This window comes from Ceratotherium simum, chromosome 4 (genome assembly GCF_057802395.1).
Source record: "Ceratotherium simum simum isolate JZ-2026a chromosome 4, ASM5780239v1, whole genome shotgun sequence".
NCBI lineage: Eukaryota > Metazoa > Chordata > Mammalia > Perissodactyla > Rhinocerotidae > Ceratotherium > Ceratotherium simum.
Window position 1 is genome coordinate 88,379,579 of NC_141903.1, and position 19,755 is coordinate 88,399,333.

General features: G+C 39.2%; 2 protein-coding genes across 4 annotated transcripts in view; one reads left to right on the forward strand and one right to left on the reverse strand.

Moving 5' to 3' along the window:
* The window catches only part of WDR41 (WD repeat domain 41), a 43,901-nt gene extending 31,974 nt beyond the window's left edge, over positions 1-11,927 (forward strand). Inside the window, exons 9-13 of the mRNA XM_004420434.3 lie at positions 3,926-4,101; positions 6,578-6,699; positions 7,533-7,621; positions 8,819-8,952; positions 11,631-11,927. Of these exons, the coding sequence (XP_004420491.2) occupies positions 3,926-4,101; positions 6,578-6,699; positions 7,533-7,621; positions 8,819-8,952; positions 11,631-11,783 (674 nt within the window). The 3' untranslated portion in view covers positions 11,784-11,927. The remainder of the gene's footprint in view (positions 1-3,925; positions 4,102-6,577; positions 6,700-7,532; positions 7,622-8,818; positions 8,953-11,630) is intronic.
* Positions 11,928-15,680: 3,753 nt separating this feature from the next.
* PDE8B (phosphodiesterase 8B) overlaps positions 15,681-19,755 on the reverse strand; it is a 202,337-nt gene continuing 198,262 nt past the window's right edge. For 2 of the 3 annotated variants that reach the window (XM_087430139.1, XM_087430141.1), the window contains exons 21-22: positions 18,048-18,177; positions 15,681-17,443 (exon numbers count right to left, since the gene is read on the reverse strand). In XM_087430139.1, the coding sequence (XP_087286265.1) occupies positions 17,334-17,443; positions 18,048-18,177 (240 nt within the window). In that variant the 3' untranslated portion in view covers positions 15,681-17,333. The remainder of the gene's footprint in view (positions 17,444-18,047; positions 18,178-19,755) is intronic. The other variant, XM_087430140.1, reaches the window with a different exon arrangement.

The following is a 19,755-nucleotide window of genomic DNA, read 5'->3' on the forward strand; positions in this document are numbered from 1 at the left end:
TGGGATGTTACTGAAGTAGCCTTCGGTAAGTGCAACTTCATTGCACTTCTTTTGCCGTGTGATATGCAGAGAAGCTTATACAACAGTTTAACCAAGAAAGCTTTCTTCAAGTGTTTCTTTGCCAACTATTTAAGGGAAGGGAGATGTAAAGAAAAAAAATTGTAAATGAAGATTTTTTACTTTGTAAACTCCATGACTGTACAATTACAGTACAAGTAATAAATAAGCCAAAAGCATATTGAGGAATCCTATATGGACAAGTAGTCTGGTAAAATTTGAAAATATTGTGACAGTCTAATCTGGTACTGTACACAGGCATATCTGCCATGCTGCAGATGTGGGCGATCTTGAAATGATTATGTTGTACAGTTCCTAGCCCCATTCTCAGGCCTGCTTCTTTGTCCCTGCCAATTACCACTGAAAGATGTGGTCCCAGGGCAACCTTAGAATGGTACAACAGAACTCCCACAAATGTGAATAAAGAATACCAGGTTTGCTAAGAGATCTGAATGCCTGGGCAGAAGGTTTTCTAAGACAGACATACAAGATAACCTTGCTTATCTCTTCTGGCAAAAGGCTCTGGGTGCTGCTGCTTTATTTATTCCTCTGGGCGTTTTGTGCTGACAGCATGGTAGGGTAATCACAAAGTATTAGTACTTGGGAGGGATGGGTAGACAGATGCCACGTGCAATTTTCCTACTAAGCGACTTTTGATGCTTACGTAGGATGAAAATCCGTCCACATATACATCATTGAGGTTGTTTGGTGTGAAACATTTTGAATGACCTGTTTGAGAATATAAATAATTTGCACAGTGATGAACTGCACTGACTCAGGTAAATGCCAGTATTTTGTTTTTAGTGAAAAAGTCCAGCTGGGCACGAGTACTTTGTTTCTGTTGCATAGCTGAATCACAGACATGTGGAGGATTGAGTCAGAGCAGGCAGCTGGCGGTCTCGGTGGGTTATCTTTATGATGACACATACAGAGTTGCAGTTAGGAAGAATCTCAGTCCTCACCTTCTCTAGTTCTTTTGTAGTTTGAGTGAAATTGGAAAGACGAGGGAAGGGGATAGAAAAGAAGGTCATGGAAAGATTAGTTCTGCCTTCACTTTCCCACTATTAAAACTAGAAGCCTATTTCTCTCCACTGACGAGAAATCTACTTATTTCTTCACTGAGCAAATTCTATAGAGTCTGTTAATAAACTGTAGAAATTGGGGCTGGCTTGGTGGCGTAGTGGTTAAGTTCACACACTTAGCTTTGGCTGCCCGGGGTTCGCAGGTTTGATCCTGGGCACCAACCTACGCGCTGCTCATCAAGCCATGCTGAGGTGGCGTCCCACATACAAAATAGAGGAAGGTGGGCAGAGGTGTTAGCTCAGGGCTAGTCTTCCTCAGCAAAAAGAGGAAGATTGGCAATGGATGTTAGCTCAGGGCCAATCTTCCTCACCAAAAAAATAAAATAAAATAAACTATAGAAATTGGACTTGGAAACAAGGCAAAATAATGTTTATGTGTATAATTGCTGGTAATTCTTTATTTCTAAGAGATTGTTCATCTAACTAGATGAGATTTCTGTCCTGCTGATTTATTTGATAAATGGAATAATTAAATCACAATTACTCATTTATGTATTCCTAAATTACAAGTAACTGGATGTTTTAATACCACTAATATGGAATAATACCAGGGGATCAAAATAATACCAGGACTCAAAAAATAGCATTTGATGTCTTTTTAAAATGGCTACACATTTATATTTAATTTGATTTTTACAGTCATCCTCATTTAATGCATGAGAAATCCAAGACAGAGAAAGGTTAAATGACTTTCTAAAGACCACATGGCTAGTAGCAGGCAGAGCCAAAATTAAAACTTGGCTTTCTAGACTCACAGGGCATTGTTCTATTCTACCTTACCCTATATGTAAGAATTAAAATAAATTGCATTTCTTTAAGATAATTTTTAGTCTCAGCAGTTGTACATTTTCTATTAAATATATAATTTGTAAAGTGTCTTAGTTGGCCCACTAATTTCATTATCTTTAAAGGTTTTCAAAACTTGTTATTGTACAAGTAATACATAGTCATAGTAGAAAAATGAGAAAATAGTGAGAAACATAAAAAAATGTAAAAATGACAATTAAAATTATCCCACTATATGGCATTAAGCACTGGTCTGTATCCTTCTGGATGTTTTTCTGGGCATATATATGTATGTGTTTGTGTATACATATGGTTTGCTGTTTTGTAACAATATGTCATGAATATATTTCCATATCAATATAAACATACTTTTGCAACTTAATTTTCAATAACAGCATGACTGTTTCATTTTGTGGATGTCTTATTTATTTATTCATCCCCAGTTGGATGTTTGGTTATCTTTAGATTTTTAATATTATGCATAACAACCTTGTTACATGTATCTTTTATGTACTTTCCTCAGGATAAATTCCTAGAAGTGGAATTGTTGGGTCGATCGGTTTACATTTTATAAGGTTATTGATGCATATTACCAAATGTGAAAGGATTGTGCCAGTTTATATTAGGACCTTAGTAGTGCATGAGTGTGCTGATTCTCTATGCTTTTGCCAGCATTGGGTATTTTCCTCTTTGATAATCTTTCCCAGTCTGCAAGTCAATAAGTGGTATCTCGTTGCTTTTAGATTTCTTTGATTATTAAGGGAGTTGAGCACCTCTTCATGTGTTTCCTGACCATTTCTATTTCTTGTTTTGCCTGTTCAGGTCCTTTGCCCATTTTTTCTGCTAGAGTGTTTATCTTGTTCTTAATGATTTCCAAGAACTCCTTATGTATCAAGTATAATAAACCTATTTTGACATCTAAATTGCAAACTTTTCCCCAGCTTTTTGTCATTTAAATGTGTGACTTTTTTGCTAAGCAGCTATTTACTCAGATCTCTTTCCCCACCCCCACCCTGCCGCCTTTAGAGCCTTTTAGCACTCCATATTCATAAAGAAATGCACACCTTTATTTCTTCAGACCTTTAAGTACCTTTAATGTTTTAATCTATTTGAAACTTATTTTGGTATATGTGAAATAATAGAAAATATATATTGATCTCTGCCCCGAGTTCCTGGCACAGAGCTCCTAAAACCCTTGGAATTTTCTGAGTGATAGGAGTGTCTTTTGTTTTAATGAGGCCACTCTTTCTTGGTGGGCTCCTGGATGGGGACTGGTCACCACAAAGACCAAGCTATGATTAGAAGCTTGGAATTTTCAGCCCCATGCCCCATTCTCCAGAGAGAGGAGAGGGGCTAGAAATGGAGTTAATAATTGATCATGCCCATGTGATATAGCCTCCATAAAAATCCCAAAAGTATGGGGTTCAGAGAGCTTCCAGGTTGCCAAACATGTGAGGGTGCTGGGAGAGTGGCACCCTTGGAGAGGGCATTGAAGCTCCAGAACCCTTCCCACATACCTTGCCGTTCTCCATCTGGATGTTCCTCTGTATCCTTTATCATATCCTTTTATAATAAACAGTAAGTAAACTGTTTTCCTGAGTTCCGTGAGCTGCTCTAGCAAATTAATTGAACCCAAGGAAGGGGTGGGAACCCCTGATTTATAGCCAGTTGGTCAGAAGCTGGGGTAACAACCTGGACTTGCAATTGGCATCTGAAGTGTGGGCAGTCTTGGGGGACTCAGCCCTTAACCTGTGGGATCTGACGCTTTCTCCAGGTAGATAGTGTCAGAATTGAGTTAAATTGTAGGACACCACCTAGCTGGTGTCCCAGAATTTCTTGGTGTGGGAAACCACCCCCACCCCCACCTCCGTGTCAGAAATGTTGTGAGCGTGCTAGTGGTGTGAGAGTAAAGGAGAAACACAAGAAAAGTGTAGGTTTTCTAAACAGTATGTAATCCACAGTAAGGTTCTTTTATTTTTATTCCCCAAATGCTTAACCAGATTTGAGTTTTGTGTCTGGCTCCCATGTTGGAGAGCTGATCATCTGGGATATCCTGGACTGGACCATGCAGGCCTGTGAACTCAACTTCTGGACACAGCTGGACACCCAACAAGAAATAAAACTCTATCAAAACCCAAATGACATTTCTATTCATCATTTCACATGGGATGAAGAGGTAAAAAAAAAATCGAGAAATATAATATAAATTTACCTTTTTTAATAAACCCATTTTCTAATTTTTTCTAATTTTTAAAATTTAATCTCATGGTAGATATAGAAAAGTATCATTCCCCATGTTCAAATTGTGCTTTAAAATGTTCTGATATTTTTCAAAGATTACACCACTTGCATTAAAAAAGCATTTTAATCTTAGCTCCTATCCTTGAGGCAAGGAAGTGAATAAATGGCCACAGATTTAAAAGCTCTATTGAAATTTTGGGTTGGATTAAATAATCCCATAGGATTTGAGGATAATGCTTAAAATTGTTTTAAGAAACACTTAGGGAAAGCATCCTTTTGAAGATTCTGGTGCATTTCCTAAAGAAGTAAAAGAAATTAAAAATTTCTGGAATGTTTTCCTTTTAGTCTCCTGGCATCCTGGGGCAGGATAACTGTGGGGGAATTACTGATTTCAGTCCTTTAGGCCTCGGCTGTGATGCTCTTGAAGCACTTCACATCTTTTTTTCCAGTAAGAGATTAGTACCAGTGGATCACTGAATCCTGGCTCTGATCTGAGCATCTCTTCTTTTAGCTTCAGGGGCTCAGAAAATCTGTTTAAAGGGGGTTTACTTTTCTAAAGGTAATCACAAGAAATGTTTGAGATGTAACCTTTAAGGAGAAGGGTTGAGGGAGGCTTTTATTTCACTTTATTTTGTGCCTTTCTATACTGTTTAAATTTTCTAATTGTATGCATGTCATTTTTATTTTAAAATTTCAACAATAGTGTTCTGGATGGGGAGAGTATGGTCCATTTTTTTCTTTGTACCTCTTTTACTTTAAAAACAAAACAGAATAGGATAAAGAACACTAATATACCCAAAGATGAAATTTCTTTATATCCCAACTTTATTTTGAAAAAAAATTAAATATATATGATAAAAAACAATAGGATCTCAGGAAATGTGGAAACTAGATTTCTAAGAGTTGTAGCCCTAAAAATTATATATATTTTTAATTTGGTACCTTTTTCTCACTTTTGTAAAAATTAATGTTTAAAGGGTTTTTTCATTTTGTATTCTTTTTAATCTTAGAAATTTTGATTGATGTTTATTAACTGCTATAAATGCTTGATAAAGCATTGCTGTTTTCCCTAATTTCCCTTCTTTTATGGGGGTTCTTTCCTTCTACAGGAAGCCATTAATTATGGAAGACAGGTGATTGATAGTGACTGTGTTGAGTAAATGCTGCCCAAAAGCTCATTAATTCTCTAGTTGTCTTTATAATTTTCTTCTTTCCTTTCGTAATTTAAGTGGATAAATCACTTAAACTCCGCACAGATTTCCTGATCTCTGGAACTAGTTTCTGGGGATTCTTTGCATTGAATGCTGCCCATAGGGCTCTAGATTTTAGCAAGTTGCCTGGCTGTTTTCATTAATGCCCCTGGCACTGGTCCTCAGCTTACATTGCTAAATGCAGAGTACCCGTCCTCAGGGTCCAGGGGATCATTCCAGATTTAGACTCTGGTAAGCCTTGGAGGCATGCTGTGGTCCAGACACTGTAGGTCTGAGTTGGATTTGTGGCCTTTGAGGCCGCAGGAGAAGGGTTCTTGGGTGAAAACAGGGAGGCAATTGTAGGGATTTTTGAGAAGTCTGCCTCACTGGGTACCTGTTGAATAAGAATTAATGATTCTAAGAGAAGTGCTACCACGAGTCTAGTGACTTGCAGAGTAATTTCAGGAGCTAGGTGCTGTGGTACGAGGAAAGAGCGAGGGACTGCAGGAACACGACCTTGATTCTGGTACCCACTCCACATCTTAATTTTTGGTGTGACTTTAATCTTTTTAATTTTAACTTGCTTATCTGGAAAACGGCAATAATAGTTGCTTTTTTACCTTAATGAGATGTGAGGCTGAAGTAAGATAAATATTGGTGAAAGTACTTTCAAAAGATTAAAGTTGTTTTAGTAAAAAGGTATTTCTAATACATTTGGAGAAATGTTTTTGTGAAGCCCTCAGTGGATCTTAAGACGATAGTGCCACTATAGCATGTACTTTTCTGTATCCTTTGTAGGTCTCTTGATTGCTTAAGATGTGAAGTGCAAGTAATTTTGCTCACATTTTCCAGGCAACAGAAGCTAAGTCATAACCCAAGGATATAGTGTTGTGTGAGTGAAAACCTGGGTTGCACCTCAGCAGCTTCTGCTGCAGGGGCCAATCCACCAGCCAAAACTCCTTTCTCAGGCTGTCATATTTCAGTGAGGAAGGAACTGATGCTAAGGGAAGTAATATACAGAGCTTTCTCTGTATTATTCGTTGCATCCTTCTACCTTTTAAATGCTCTGAGCTTTCCTTAGAGCTGTGATGGTTTGGGGCTGAAGGCTAGGAATGGGGAAGATAAAAATGGCGTTCTGATGTCACACCAGGGCTGGAAATCTGTTACATCAGGTAGTGGTGAGTACTAGTTTTATGCCCATTTCTGAACATTTTTCCCCAGAATGTATTTGCTGCAGTTGGAAGGGGTCTATACGTGTATAACCTTCAAACGAGGCGTGTGATTGCCTGCCAGAAAACCGCACATGACTCCAGTGTCCTGCACATTGCCAGACTCCCCAACAGGTACAAGTCCCGTCCATTCTGCAACATAGGAAAGAAGTGCCTGTTCCCTGGGCACTGGTGTAATTTCTCACATGGCAAAGTCACCTGGCTCCGTGCCTTGAGCTGCTGTGTTCTTTGGAAATGGAGAATGCCCCATGGCTGTCTCCAGCAGAGGAGTTAGTGGCAGTATATTAGAAAATTTACAAGAAGCAGGGTTCAAATGAATTACATTGAATTTCATTGTAAGAAGAAATACTTTAAGATTTGGTATTTATTTAAAAAGGTAAAAGACTTTTGGGTACTTATGTGCTAATTTTTCTTTTTATGTTTTCCATAAACCCACCTTTTTGTTGTTGTTGTTTGCTTATGGCCAGGATCAAATGGTAGTCACCTTGTTGTCTAAGGCTGGTAAGTGAGAGCTCTCCTCTCAGGGTAAATCTGGCTGCTGAGTTTCTCGGGATGAAGTTATACGAAGGGAATGGTATTATTTTTTCTGCGGGACACTTTTAGAGTGAAAGGCGCCCTGAGCAGAGATGTAGTGCGCGGGGAAGGGGACTGCTCAGGATATTGTGAAAGTGTAACTCATGCCCTGTTTCCTGAATGCATTGTTGAAAATGGAGAGGATGTATTTACAACATCTGAGCCAGTGTAACAGTATAATGTGTGCCTTTCCTGAAGAGTGCTTTTACTTTGCATTGTAAAGCCATGTTAAATTGTGATTTGATCAGCTCCTGCCAAGAGCTGAATGAATAAAAGCAGTTGAGGGCTCCACTGATTTCTCTCACTGCAAATTTAGCGTTGGCGCTCCATGCTGCTCTGTCTGTCTTTGTATCACTGATTTTCTGTTCTGACAGGCAGTTAATCTCATGCTCAGAAGATGGCAGTGTACGCATTTGGGAGTTACGAGAAAAACGGCAGCTTACAGCAGAACCTGTACCAACAGGTGTGTATCTTTTCTCAAAAAGGTAGGCTTTCTTCTTTTCTCATATGAAAGGCAGACTAAAGGCAGTTACGTGTAACCACAAGAATAATATACAGTGTGCTCCAAAGAGACATAAGATGTTTACATGAAGCATATGATAATTGGGCTCTAGGATTCACATCTTAATATTGCTTTAATGTAGAACAGCCTGTTTATTTCAATTCAGGGCAACTAGGATTTTATTGTTTTGAAGGGAAACTTATTTTCTGGTAATCTGAACAAATGGCCTAATGAAGTAATTATTCATTTATATTGTCTATAATTCTGCCTGATACACAAACATAATTTGTACCATCAGATGTCAAACTAAGGTGTTCTTTCATCCTTGAAGCATTGTCATTAACATTGAACTCAATTTATGGAAAAACACACTTTTGTGTTTATATCATAATCTCATGAGCTCTTAACTTTCAGGTGTTTGGTTTGAAAAACAAAATCCTGGTTAGTTAGCAACCTTTCCGTAAGAAATCAGAGGCTGGTGCCTCTGGAGTTTCTTCTAGTTATCTGAAGGCGTAGGGTATTGGTTTTGGACACACAGGTCCCCACCGTGTTGACAGATCTGAGTTGTGACTTTTTTGAGACCTGCCATTCAGGCCTTTTACTTCTCTTCTCTTTCGTTCCCAGTGCCTGTCTTTTTATTTATTTATTTTTTTTGTGAGGAAGATCAGCCCTGAGCTAACCATGCCAATCGTCCTCTTTTTGCTGAGGAAGATTGGCCCTGGGCTAACATCCATGCCCATCTTCCTCTACTTTATATGGGACGCCGCCACAGCATGGCTTGACAAGCGGTGCATTCCTGCACGCCCAGGATCCGAACCTGCGAACCCTCAGGCTGCCGCAACAGAGCGCGTGCACTTAACCACTGTGCCACCGGGCCGGCCCCCCAGTGCCTGTCTTTTTATCATGTTATTACACTCTCACCAGTGGGTGAGTAGGGGCAGTAAAAAGAGATGAGCAACAAACCTGGTTAGGTAAGAGATGAAATGAAGTGACATATTAAAAAAACCCCTAGCACAGTGCCTGGAACCATCCCCTTAGCCCTTGACTAAAATAAGTGCAGAACATCTTTGCATTTAAATTTTCGCTTTTTCTCATATTACTATCATAAGTAAAGAGCACAGTAATTTGGAAATAACAGAAATGATTGTGTTTTTCTAGGTTTTTTTAATATGTGGGGATTTGGAAGAGTGAATAAACAGGCCAGCCAACCTAGTAAAAAGCAGCAAGAAGATGCCACTTCCTTTTCACTGGAGCTCATTGGAGATTTGATTGGACACTCGTCGTCTGTGGAGGTATTGTTTTTAACAGGCATGTAAATGTCCAGGGGATTCCTGCTTTTGCATTTCACTGCTCTTCATTCAGTTGGTCTCAAAAGACCTATACTTGCTCTCTTATCTGTAGGTTTTGCTGAATCTAAACGTGGGATAGGATGGGTTATAGTATGTGCAATTAGGACCTCCCTTTACAGAGATAGGATTTGAGGAAGCAAGGAGTACATGTGGCTTCCAAAAAATGGACTTAATCCCTGTTATCTATGAGATAGCGATAGCTGACAGTAAGGACAGTGTGCATGTTTGTTGAATATATATGTGTAACAATAGTGCAGAGAGGGTGCATGGAGGGTTGTGGTTCTATATGTAGATTAAAGCCTTATAGAACCTAATTCCAGGGGCCTTGATCAAATTCACCAACAGAGCGCTGTTTTTATCTCCCTTGGAAGGATGATAATTTGTTAGCTTTAGTGAAACCCAGTGTCTTGATTACCATTATGCATATATGAAAATAGTAGTTGAGAATTATAAGATGCATACAGTTCTAACTTGTAGAAATTCAAATACGTTAATATTTACCATAGGCACCATTGTGTGTAATGAAGGAATGAGATCAGTCAAGATAAGGAGATGATTGGAACTGCTAACAGTATAAGCAGGGCCCTAAGTAATGAATTTCTTAAATTGCTCTCCCCTGTTTCATAGCCAAGGAGGAACAAATTACTTTTCATTTGAAAGTACATTTATGCTTAGGAACAGCAGTACCATGCTTGTTATGGAGCATTTCCTAGATTTCAGGCACTAGACACTAGAGTTTACAAGGAGATAGAAAATACAATCCTTGCTCTCATGGATCTTATACTTGAGTAGAGAAGGAGGAGACGGACCTAATGAGCTGTTAATCTAGATTGCTTATGATCGACGCAGATGAGTAGCGGGCAGTGAATACTCAGGAATTAGAAGAAAATGGTTAGTGGAAAATATGGGACTTGAGACTTGAGCCGAACCATGAAGGTTAGGTAGGATTAACGTAGCCTTGTGACCATAAACTCCCTGATGTTGTGTTGTGTACTATGTCTCATTCCTCTTTGCTTTTCTCTAACGGGTAGCCCAATTGTTTTCATTTTGCTTTGTTCTTCAACTTTGTTTTGCTTGGGTGACTAGAGTGTAGATTGGAGGTGGTGAGGATGGCATGTGCGAGACAGAAGGGCAAAGATAGGATCTTCTTGGTGGCAAGGAGCAGATTGGCTGGGCTGGAGCACTGGGTCCCTGAGAATAGCCACTAGCAGGAGATGAAGTCTGGGAAAGTAGTTTTGGCTCAGATTATGAATGTCCTTGAATGGAAGGCTGAGGTGTTGGGACTTTGTTTTTAAAATAGTACGAATCCATTAAAAGTTTTTAAATGGTGAGGGAAACCTTCATGGTGGCACATTTGTCATAATATAGAAGTGTCGGATTCTTAGGAATTTTCCCAAGTAAAAGTGTTGACACTTCAGTGGTGTGGCCTCACTAAGAAAATCTCTGCTCTCTCTTAGGTGCTATCTCCTGAATTTCCTCACTCCTTGTATATTTTCACCCTGATTCTCCATCCCAACCCCTCTACCTGTGTCCTGAATTCTGTCTTTTCCAGCTCCTGAGGAATTTTGCTCCCGTATTTCTCCCCTTCACTCCTATATCATCAGTTAAAGCCTTATCCTGGTGTCTTCAGAAGTGTATGTTATTTCAAAGAAAACTCGCATCTTGTTCTTTAACGTTCTCTTTTTCTCATTTCGCTCTTTCCTCCGAGGAGCTCGTCTTTTTCATGGCTGCATTTATCTCCTCTCTGATATCAACTCTTCACTCCACAGTGTCCATGCTGCCTTCTCATCAACACTCCACTTTCCTATTCCTGGCTTCCAGTCTGTTCCTTCCCTAGGCATGACCTTCCCTTTATTTGGAGAGTTTTATGAAGTTATTTGAAGCTTTCTCTGACAATTTCAGTTATTATTGATCTATATCCCCTTTTTCTGAATTTCTGTGGCAAATCATAGTCTGAGCTACATTATTTAGTACCTCAGTACATAGTCTTTAATTGATGTTCTAATTGTTTCAACTATGATTTGGTTTTCACAACTGACTTACAACCTTCTTGAGGGTAGGGCCCATAGGCATATAGATGACACTCAGTAAATGCTTATGGATTGATAGCAATTATATCTCCTTTTACATAGAGAGCTGAAGCCAGTGTTTATGTTGGAGAATTTGGAATTGAGACGTTTTATTGGTAGCCGTTTGTGTGTAAATAATGAAGCAGGCATAAATGGTTACGTAAAGCAGGTCTAGCAGGACTTCTGACAAAAATCTTATAACCGATACTTGAAGAATTACATTGTTCAGAAGATACTTTGGGAATTCATGAACTTTACAAAAATAGCTGATTTATTATTCTGTAGGTGAGCAGTATTAACAAAATTCTGAGTATTAAAATACTAGATATTGGTCTGGTATTTATATTTTTTAGTATTTGTGTATTTGTATGTGACTGTTACCGACAAACACTTAAAAATAAAATTTCTCATGGAAAATGATACAGAGTTTTACATTCAGGTCCAAAGAAGTCTTCAAGGTACAAATCTTACAAGCACACATGTTAATCTAGAATCAGCCTCTTCTCTTCTCCTTGAAGTTCCTATGATGAGTAGTTTTAAATTTCTTTACAGATGTTTCTGTACTTTGAAGATCATGGACTAGTGACATGCTCTGCTGATCATCTCATTATTTTGTGGAAAAATGGAGAACGAGAATCTGGATTGCGCAGCTTAAAATTATTTCAAAAATTAGAGGAGAATGGTGACTTATATCTTACTGTCTAGTTTAAGGAACTCGGAATACATGTGCATGAACCCTGAAGATCAAATATAGGGTAATACTCTTAAAACTATTAACATATTGGTCACTTAAATTTGTAATGTATTTTTTTTCTTGTCACTCCATAAAATTTGATTGTTTGAATTTTTTGTGGGCTTGCAAACCAGCAACAAGTTGCTTCTCGGGTATTAGCACATCCACCAAAGAATATACCACAAGTTTTTCATTTGACTTTTCACACAGCAGTAACCTGAAACCACTGAGGAAATGGGTCTAATTTCAGCAGTGAATTTTCAGAAAGTGAAGTTTTCAGATCATAGCACAAATATCTGTTGATACAGACTTAAATTATACCATCACGTCCTTACAATTTATTAAAAATTCCACACCAGAAATTGTATGAACTTATGTTTAATGAGAGGAATAGTACTCAGAATCTCTCACTTTATTTAGTATAGTTTTGTTGCCTCTAATTAAATTCTTATTCATCACCAGAAATTAGATTTTTTAAAAGTTACATGTAGTTTCGTTCATTTAGCCTTTTTGGATTTTGAAATACCTGACTTTGTTCTCCAAAATGAATATTTTAACTGTAGCTCTTCATTCTTTTAAAAATTTATTTAAGGAATCTGCTTTTAAGGAAATAAATATGCATGATAATTATAGAGGATATTTTGAGAGAAAAATGAAGAACAGGCAGGATGTTGTAGCATATCTTGAATTTAAACCTTGAGATCTCCAGAAAACTGACCCTTGCCTGCAGGAAATGAAGAGTGTGTAATAATTGCGCTCTGTGCTCCTGTTGGAGCAGGGAGTGCCATGTTTTGAGCTTCTGAATTTGACCCTAGACCCTGTGAGGAGACAGAACTAGAGATAACAGTAAAGTTGTGGCATTCATTAGAAGTTTTTCTATTTTTGGTTTTCTTTAGCGCCCCTTTGATTAAGAATTCTTGTGATAAACTAAAATATATCCTTTCTCTTACAAATCCCCCTGGTCTTTAGTAACTAATTATCAAGGTTCTGTAAAGCAAACTCGAATCTCTCCCTGTTCAACTACAACTTTTTTTTGGTGCCAGCTACAGTCATGTACCACATAAGGACGTTTCGGTCAACGATGGACTGCACCTATGATGGTGGTCCCGTAAGATTAGTACCATAGAGCCTAGGTGTGTAGTAGTTATACCATCTAGGTTTGCGTAAGTACACGCTATGATGTTGGTACATCGCCTAACGATATGTTTCTCAGAACTCACCCCATCGTTAAGTGACACATGACTGTAATATAAGTCATTTTTTATTTTTAGTGCTAGCTGCTAAAATCCCTATAAACTCAAATCAGTAGGAATCCTGTGAGGTTGTATTTCTTTTCCCAGCGTGCATTGGCCTGAACAGCTATTGGCTACATGGGTACTAGACTAGCAGCTGCCCCTCCTGTATGCCAGGGATGAGAGCTGGATAAGGAGTTACAGAGACTGCGCCCACAAGTTCCTAATTCATCTTAGCATTGACTCAAATACGAAATGCTTCAGAAAGCCTTCATTAGGTAGTTTCTTGCAGTGACCACTGAAATTTAATCATCTTCATCACCTCACCAGCCTTCTAACAGAGCACTCTTTCATTTTTATTCTTTAGTACCAAAGGGAGAAAAAGCATTGCACACGTTAAAAAATGGGTGGGTTTAATTGTGGAATTATTCTTAAATTTAAACTGCTGATGAAAGAATCTTTCACTCAAGAATCAGTAAGTGCCAGGTGACTGATGTGTCAGAGACTGGTCCTTCTCAAAGAACACTTTCTGCAGATTTGTTTGTTCACCACACACACCCTTCATGGAATCTTTATCATTTGTTGTTTTGACTAGTTTTACCTTTGATAGTTGCTTCCACAACTACCTACAAAGACTGGAAGAACTAAGGTCATCTATGCCAGACCAACGCCATAATGTTATAAACGAGGAAACGAGACCCAGTCTGGTAAGGCCTTGCAGTTAGTTAGCTCTCTTCTCATTCGCATCATTGAGCAGCTTTAAAAACAGAAACCAGAGAGGACTGGATCAAGAGAGGCGGCTTATATGACTACCACCCGAGGAAAAACCAGATAATGCTCACAGTCATTATTTCTGTTTTAATTCACCATGAAAATAATAGCTTTATGGAGAAATAGATTAAAATTTATGTTACCGCGATTAAAGAATAGAAGAATATGAAGAGGAAAATCAGCACTGCCTTTTAGCCAACAAATTGTTGTTTGTTTTCCTGGCATATTTGAGGAGCCCCACAGAGGCAGCTTTCTAATCTTTCTTCCTGACCTTGGAGCACGGGGAGCATCCCTAAACCAGGCAGAGTGCTTTCTGATCTGAGAGCATCAGATTGTTGATCACTTCTGTTAAGTGTCTCAGAGGCATTTTCAGGTTTTAATTTTCCCCTATGGATGGACTTTCCCCCATTACTAGCTAGCTTTTCTTTGGAAATTCTATATTAGGTCATGAGTTTGTCAAGTTGTTTTCTTGAATTGCATGAGACATATTCAATGAATTATATAAGGAATTCATAGATTTTTAACTGTTTTAGTTCCAGATCTCTTCTGGGTATTTTGTGATAGTAATCTATTTCCATGGAGTGATACAAACCACAGGTGAGTTTTGGGAGCAAATGTTACTCTCAGTACCACTGTCAATCCCTCTGGTATTGCACTTTAGTTGGTTCTCCTCCCTGAGAAACTAACTCTCCAAACCATTCACTGGACTTGGTGGTTTTTGCTTTCATGAATGCCCTAAGGTCAGAGAGATGGAGAAAAACAGCAAGATAGGAGATTTTAGTAGGGGCTCAGACTTGATGGCTGCTCAGTTCTTGTATGTAAAACTTTCAATTTAGAAGAATTGTAATTGAGATCAACATATATTATGTGCATTTTTTCCATTTCCCTAGCTTGGCTTTCAATGCTGTTATATTTGCAACACCAGAAGTAACACTGTGTAGTGTGCCTTGTCATTTTTATTTAAAAGTACCCTCATTACCTCCTTCTCCAGCTGTATTCACATAACACAATCAAGAACCTAAACTTCAAGGGCATTCTGTCATCCCTTCCTTTCGTCTGTCTCAAGTTGAGTGGTTCTGGTTGAACTGATGCGGCTTGTTGGCCCATAAGACTAACCAGTCCTGACTCTGAAGGCAAGTAAATTTTAAAATCTTAAATTGCAAGTAAAGAATGACTTAGTTAAATTATAGGGTCATTCTAGTCCAGGTAACAATGTTTTATAACTAACTTCTTCTGGTTAAGTAGTAGTAACAATGTGACTTCTCTCTGTATTAGACAGTATTGCATTTTCCTAAACTAATATGGCTCCCCTCAACACAGAATGTTTTAGTAAACAACTCGGTAAAAGAGGCAATTATAATAATTTATACCCATCTGATACACATACCATCTGACAGACTATGTTTCTAATAAATTGACTGGTTGGAGGAATGCACTATTTAGTTAGCAGTTCAGTAGAAGATTCCACCATAGTAGGTTACACTGATCAAGAGCAGAGCTGTGCTAAAGCTCTAGCACGTGGCAGTCTTAAAGCATTTAACATTTTAGTTAATATGAAATCAGTTTGACATTACACTCAGTAAGCTGTAACGTTCATATAGAAAATGTCAGACATCTCATAAATGTTACTTACCAAATGGAACTGAAGGCGAGACGGTCAGGAAAAGCCTGTCCTTGCCTCAAGCAAGCTTCTGAAGCTTAGGCAAATTATTTAGCTCCTTAAAATGGTATTCTGACATCCTGAATTTAATGTGTCCTGAAAACAAAGTGTGTGACTCACGAAATAAAGGACACTAAACCGAAATTTTGAAATTATGAAAAATTTAGGCCAAAGAGGTAAAATAAAAACAGCTGTTGGGAATGAAAAATGGCTGTAGGAATTTAGTTACAAGTACTTCACAAAAACATTTTCATCACATTTACATAATGCAGCATTACAATACAAAGCTAGCTGCTGACCTGAGCAAGCAAGTTCTCTTAGCATCTAACAAAAATAATTTAGATACATTTCTTTGCATGGAATTAGCATATATGTTTCAATTTTTTGGTACAAAATATAGAAAAAACATTGGCACATTATGTAGTGATAAGTCATTTTTTTTTTACTTCCCATGTACTAGTTTCAAGTGTTCTGCATTCCAATTTTCATTTGAAAAAAGTAAGTACTGATTCAATTAATTCGGTCTGTGTATACCTCTTAAAAATGCAGATTGGAGTACAGAGAATTTGAAACGAAAATGAAGATATTTTGTTTACTGAGTTTCTAATATTTATACTACATAGAGAAGGGTTGGTTGGTAAGAGGAAGGAAGAAAAGAAAAAAGGAAAATCTCAAGTCTGACTTTATGTGGATCACAGAAAGTTGTGAAGAGTTGTATAAAAATATGCACTTGTGCTTTAGAAGCTTTTAGCATACAATTAATAGCTTAAAATAGTATTTACTGCTTCCCCATATGCCTATTTTCTGATATATTTACACATCTTGCAGTCTTTTTTTTTTTTTTAACATCATTAAAGCAAAATGGCATGATCTCAAATATAGATAGGTTAAAACATCTGAAACTCCCCCATCCCCTCCCCGATATATACGTATAGAGGGTAGATGGCACAACATACTCCATGGACTTGTGCCCAGAAAATTTAGATTGCTTTAATAAAAATTTTAAACAGCAAACGTATATAAATTTTATCTTTTTAAAAAAAGCTTGTCCAAGGGCATTCAGATTTAATGGCTTTTATATAATACTCACTATAGTGCCTCGTGACTGCCTCTATAAACCAGAAATAAGGCAAGCTCATGGATTCCCCCAAAACAAGATGTCCCTCCCTTCCCCATCATGGGTGGCTTTCTTTACGATGAATCCCTTTTACAGGAAAGAGGGCTACACAGGCTGCTCCCAGTCTAGAGAAGGCACTCACCAGGCCAAGGCTGTGTTTTAAATTGGGTGTCACACCATCCATCAGAAGAACCACCTAGCCATTGAGGTGAAGCTAACTAATTTATCAGTAATTTGGTCCCGGTTGTTTTGCTCATTTTGTATGATTTTTTTTCTTAGATATTCTTATGAATCCTTCAGACATACTCTTGAGGAAAATAGTCAAGTTAAACAGTGACGGTGACTTTTATGATAAGAGATGAGGTGAACACTAGCTAAGCTACTTGGTTGTCATCCAGAGAGATGAGCTCAGAGGCACCAAGTCTTGCCACTGTGTCCTGCTAGTTACAGTGAATCAGCTCCATGGTTTGGCGAGGGTACAGAGGATGACAGCAGGGCCAAGGATTGTGCCTTGTGTTTGTTCTGCCACTAAGTGATTGTTCAAAAGAACGTATATTTTTCTTCATGGAACATAACTTTCTAAAAATGAAATTTGGGGACTTGAATGATTCAAAGTCCATTGTTAAACATTAGCTCCTTAACCTATCCCTGCCATTCTGATGATGAAGGAAAGCCTCTTGTTGACACTACTGTGCTTCCTGGTGCCTCTGCAGATCAAGAGCTCCCCTTCTCTGTCTTGGCTTTAGCTGTCAGATGGAAGCCTCAGACTTTTGCACTTGAGGTCATCTAACGTCTTCCAGTGCTTGTAGTTATCGGCCAGATGTTGCATCAGGGCTGGCAGATGTGCAAAGGCTGCAAAGACATGAAAGAATCAAAGGAAGCCTGTTAAGTTAGGACCCCAGGAGCACTTACAAGCCTGGGGCTCTGTGGGACAAATTTGGGATCAGAACTGGAGGAGAGCTACCCTAGGTTAGGCCTTAGGCTGCAAGTGAACACACAGGCATGAGAAGGGTATGTCCCTAAATGCTAGTTTCTGAAATACAAACAGGTCTTTTTAATTAAAAATTGAAAAGCCTTTTATCAGTGGCATCTAAAAAGAATCTGTGATTCAGAGGAGACTTAATACATTTTGTGTTCTTTCTAGACTTTGTCAAGTTTCCTCCAATGAAAGAGTAAAACTGCTGTAAGCTTTGGAAACATGTCCTTTGCAGAGGCGAAGGCTTGTTTATCAAGTTACCAAACGTCCACTGAGTCTTCTGTACACAAGGTTCTGTGCCAGGCTCGGGGACGCAGAAAGTGCAGTGCACCCCCAACCATACCTGGCCGCAAAGAGCGAACTTTTAAAAAAAAATCACATTGCATTTACACCGTTAGGCCCAGCCTATGTCATTAAAAGTAATTATCATAAAGTATAACAAAATATTCTGCATGGGGGCCAAAACACGGACTGTCTTACCATCCCAGGCATCAAACATGTCTGTGATGAAGTAGTCAATAAAGGAGATCTGGGACTTGGGGATGCTGCAGGTGTTCCGGTCAAACACTGGCATCACCACGGGGAGCCCCTGTCTCTTCTCTTCATCAGTCTGTTAGAAATGACAACACAGGGCTGTAGGGCACACGAGGAGCTGTCACAGTGGCATCTAATTTCTCAGAACAACCCTGTGAAAACGGGTCATCATCCAAGTGGCTGTATGAAGAAGTGAGCTCGGCAGGGTCCTGAGCTTATGTAAGTCAACCAGCTGAGGAGCTGCAGCGACTCACTTCAGGTCTCTGGCTCTCAGGCCTCCTGTGCTGTACCAAGTCCCCCCTGAAGCAGGGCTCTCAGGGTTCACACGCCCTTTTCTGAGCTCGGTCTTCACTATTGCAAGGTCAGGACTATTTTCAAAGTAATGCTAATAACACTAACAGTACAAATTGACATTTACACTGAGGGTGCAGAAGCAACGGTGGGTAAAACTGCTGATGCCTAAGCATGAATCAAGGGACTGGCAGCAGACTACCAGCAGTCATTGTGTTCTTCACTGCCACAGGCTTGCAGTGTAAAAAGAAAGCCCGCTTCACTTAAGAATGTCCTCACTGAAGCAGTAAGATTAATCTTACTCAGTTTTGACTTTTTAATATTCTGTGTGACAAAATGGGAAGTACAAGTAAAGCCCTTGGCTGCACACCAAAGTGTGATGGTTGTCTTGTGGAAAGCACTGACGCGACAGCGCTGAACTAGCCTCTTGTTTCATGGAACACTATTTTTACTCGAAAGAATGACTGACAAACATGATTGTTCATCTTGGGGTACTGGTCATGCAGCTCTCTCAAGGTGTGTGTAAATCTGAGCAGGCTGCACAATGGAGTGAATGTTTATATGTATTAAATTATTAGGCCATAATTCACTGAGCTGCATATTAAGAGCCACATTTCCTGGTGGTGTGTTGAGTCAGAGGCCAGCTGATCAGAGGCCTCATTTGTAACTTTTTATTTTTTTATTTTTATATTTTTTTGTGAGGAAGACTGGCCCTGAGCTAACATCCGTGCCCATCTTCCTCTACTTTATATGGGACGCTGCCACAGCCTGGCTTGACAAGTGGTGTGTCGGTATGCGCCCAGGCTCCGAAGCTGCGAACCCTGGGCTGCCGCAGCAGAGGGCACAAACTTAACCGCTGCGCCACCGGGCTGGCCCCCGTAACTTCTGATTTTTAGGTCACATTGGCTGGTGAACATTAGTACATTCCTTTCTGGGAAAAGGACACCTAAATAGAGAACTTACATTAAAGAACCTGAAAGCGGTTCTTTCCCACTATTCCCCATTCTCATTGAGAGTGACTAGGAGCAGGATTTCAAGTCCTCTCTGGGTCCTGGGAAGCCCATTAATGGGCCTCCTACCAGCTTCTGCCTCACTTGCTCATTTCAGGCCAGTCGATCAGGCAGCCTTAAAATTTCCACTGTTGTTCAAGGAGTAGTTTGGGTTTTTTCTCCCTTTTTTCTGGAAAGCTCAGAACTCTCTGTCCTACTTTTCTTCAATTCAGGGGCTCTCTTCCCAGCCTTGAAAGACGCAGTTAACGTACCCAGTGCTCGGTCAGCCATTGCGCCGCCAGCCCTTCTAAACATCATCGGCTATTCTTTATCCTGCCTCAGTGGTACATTGCAGCCATATAACGCGCCCCCCC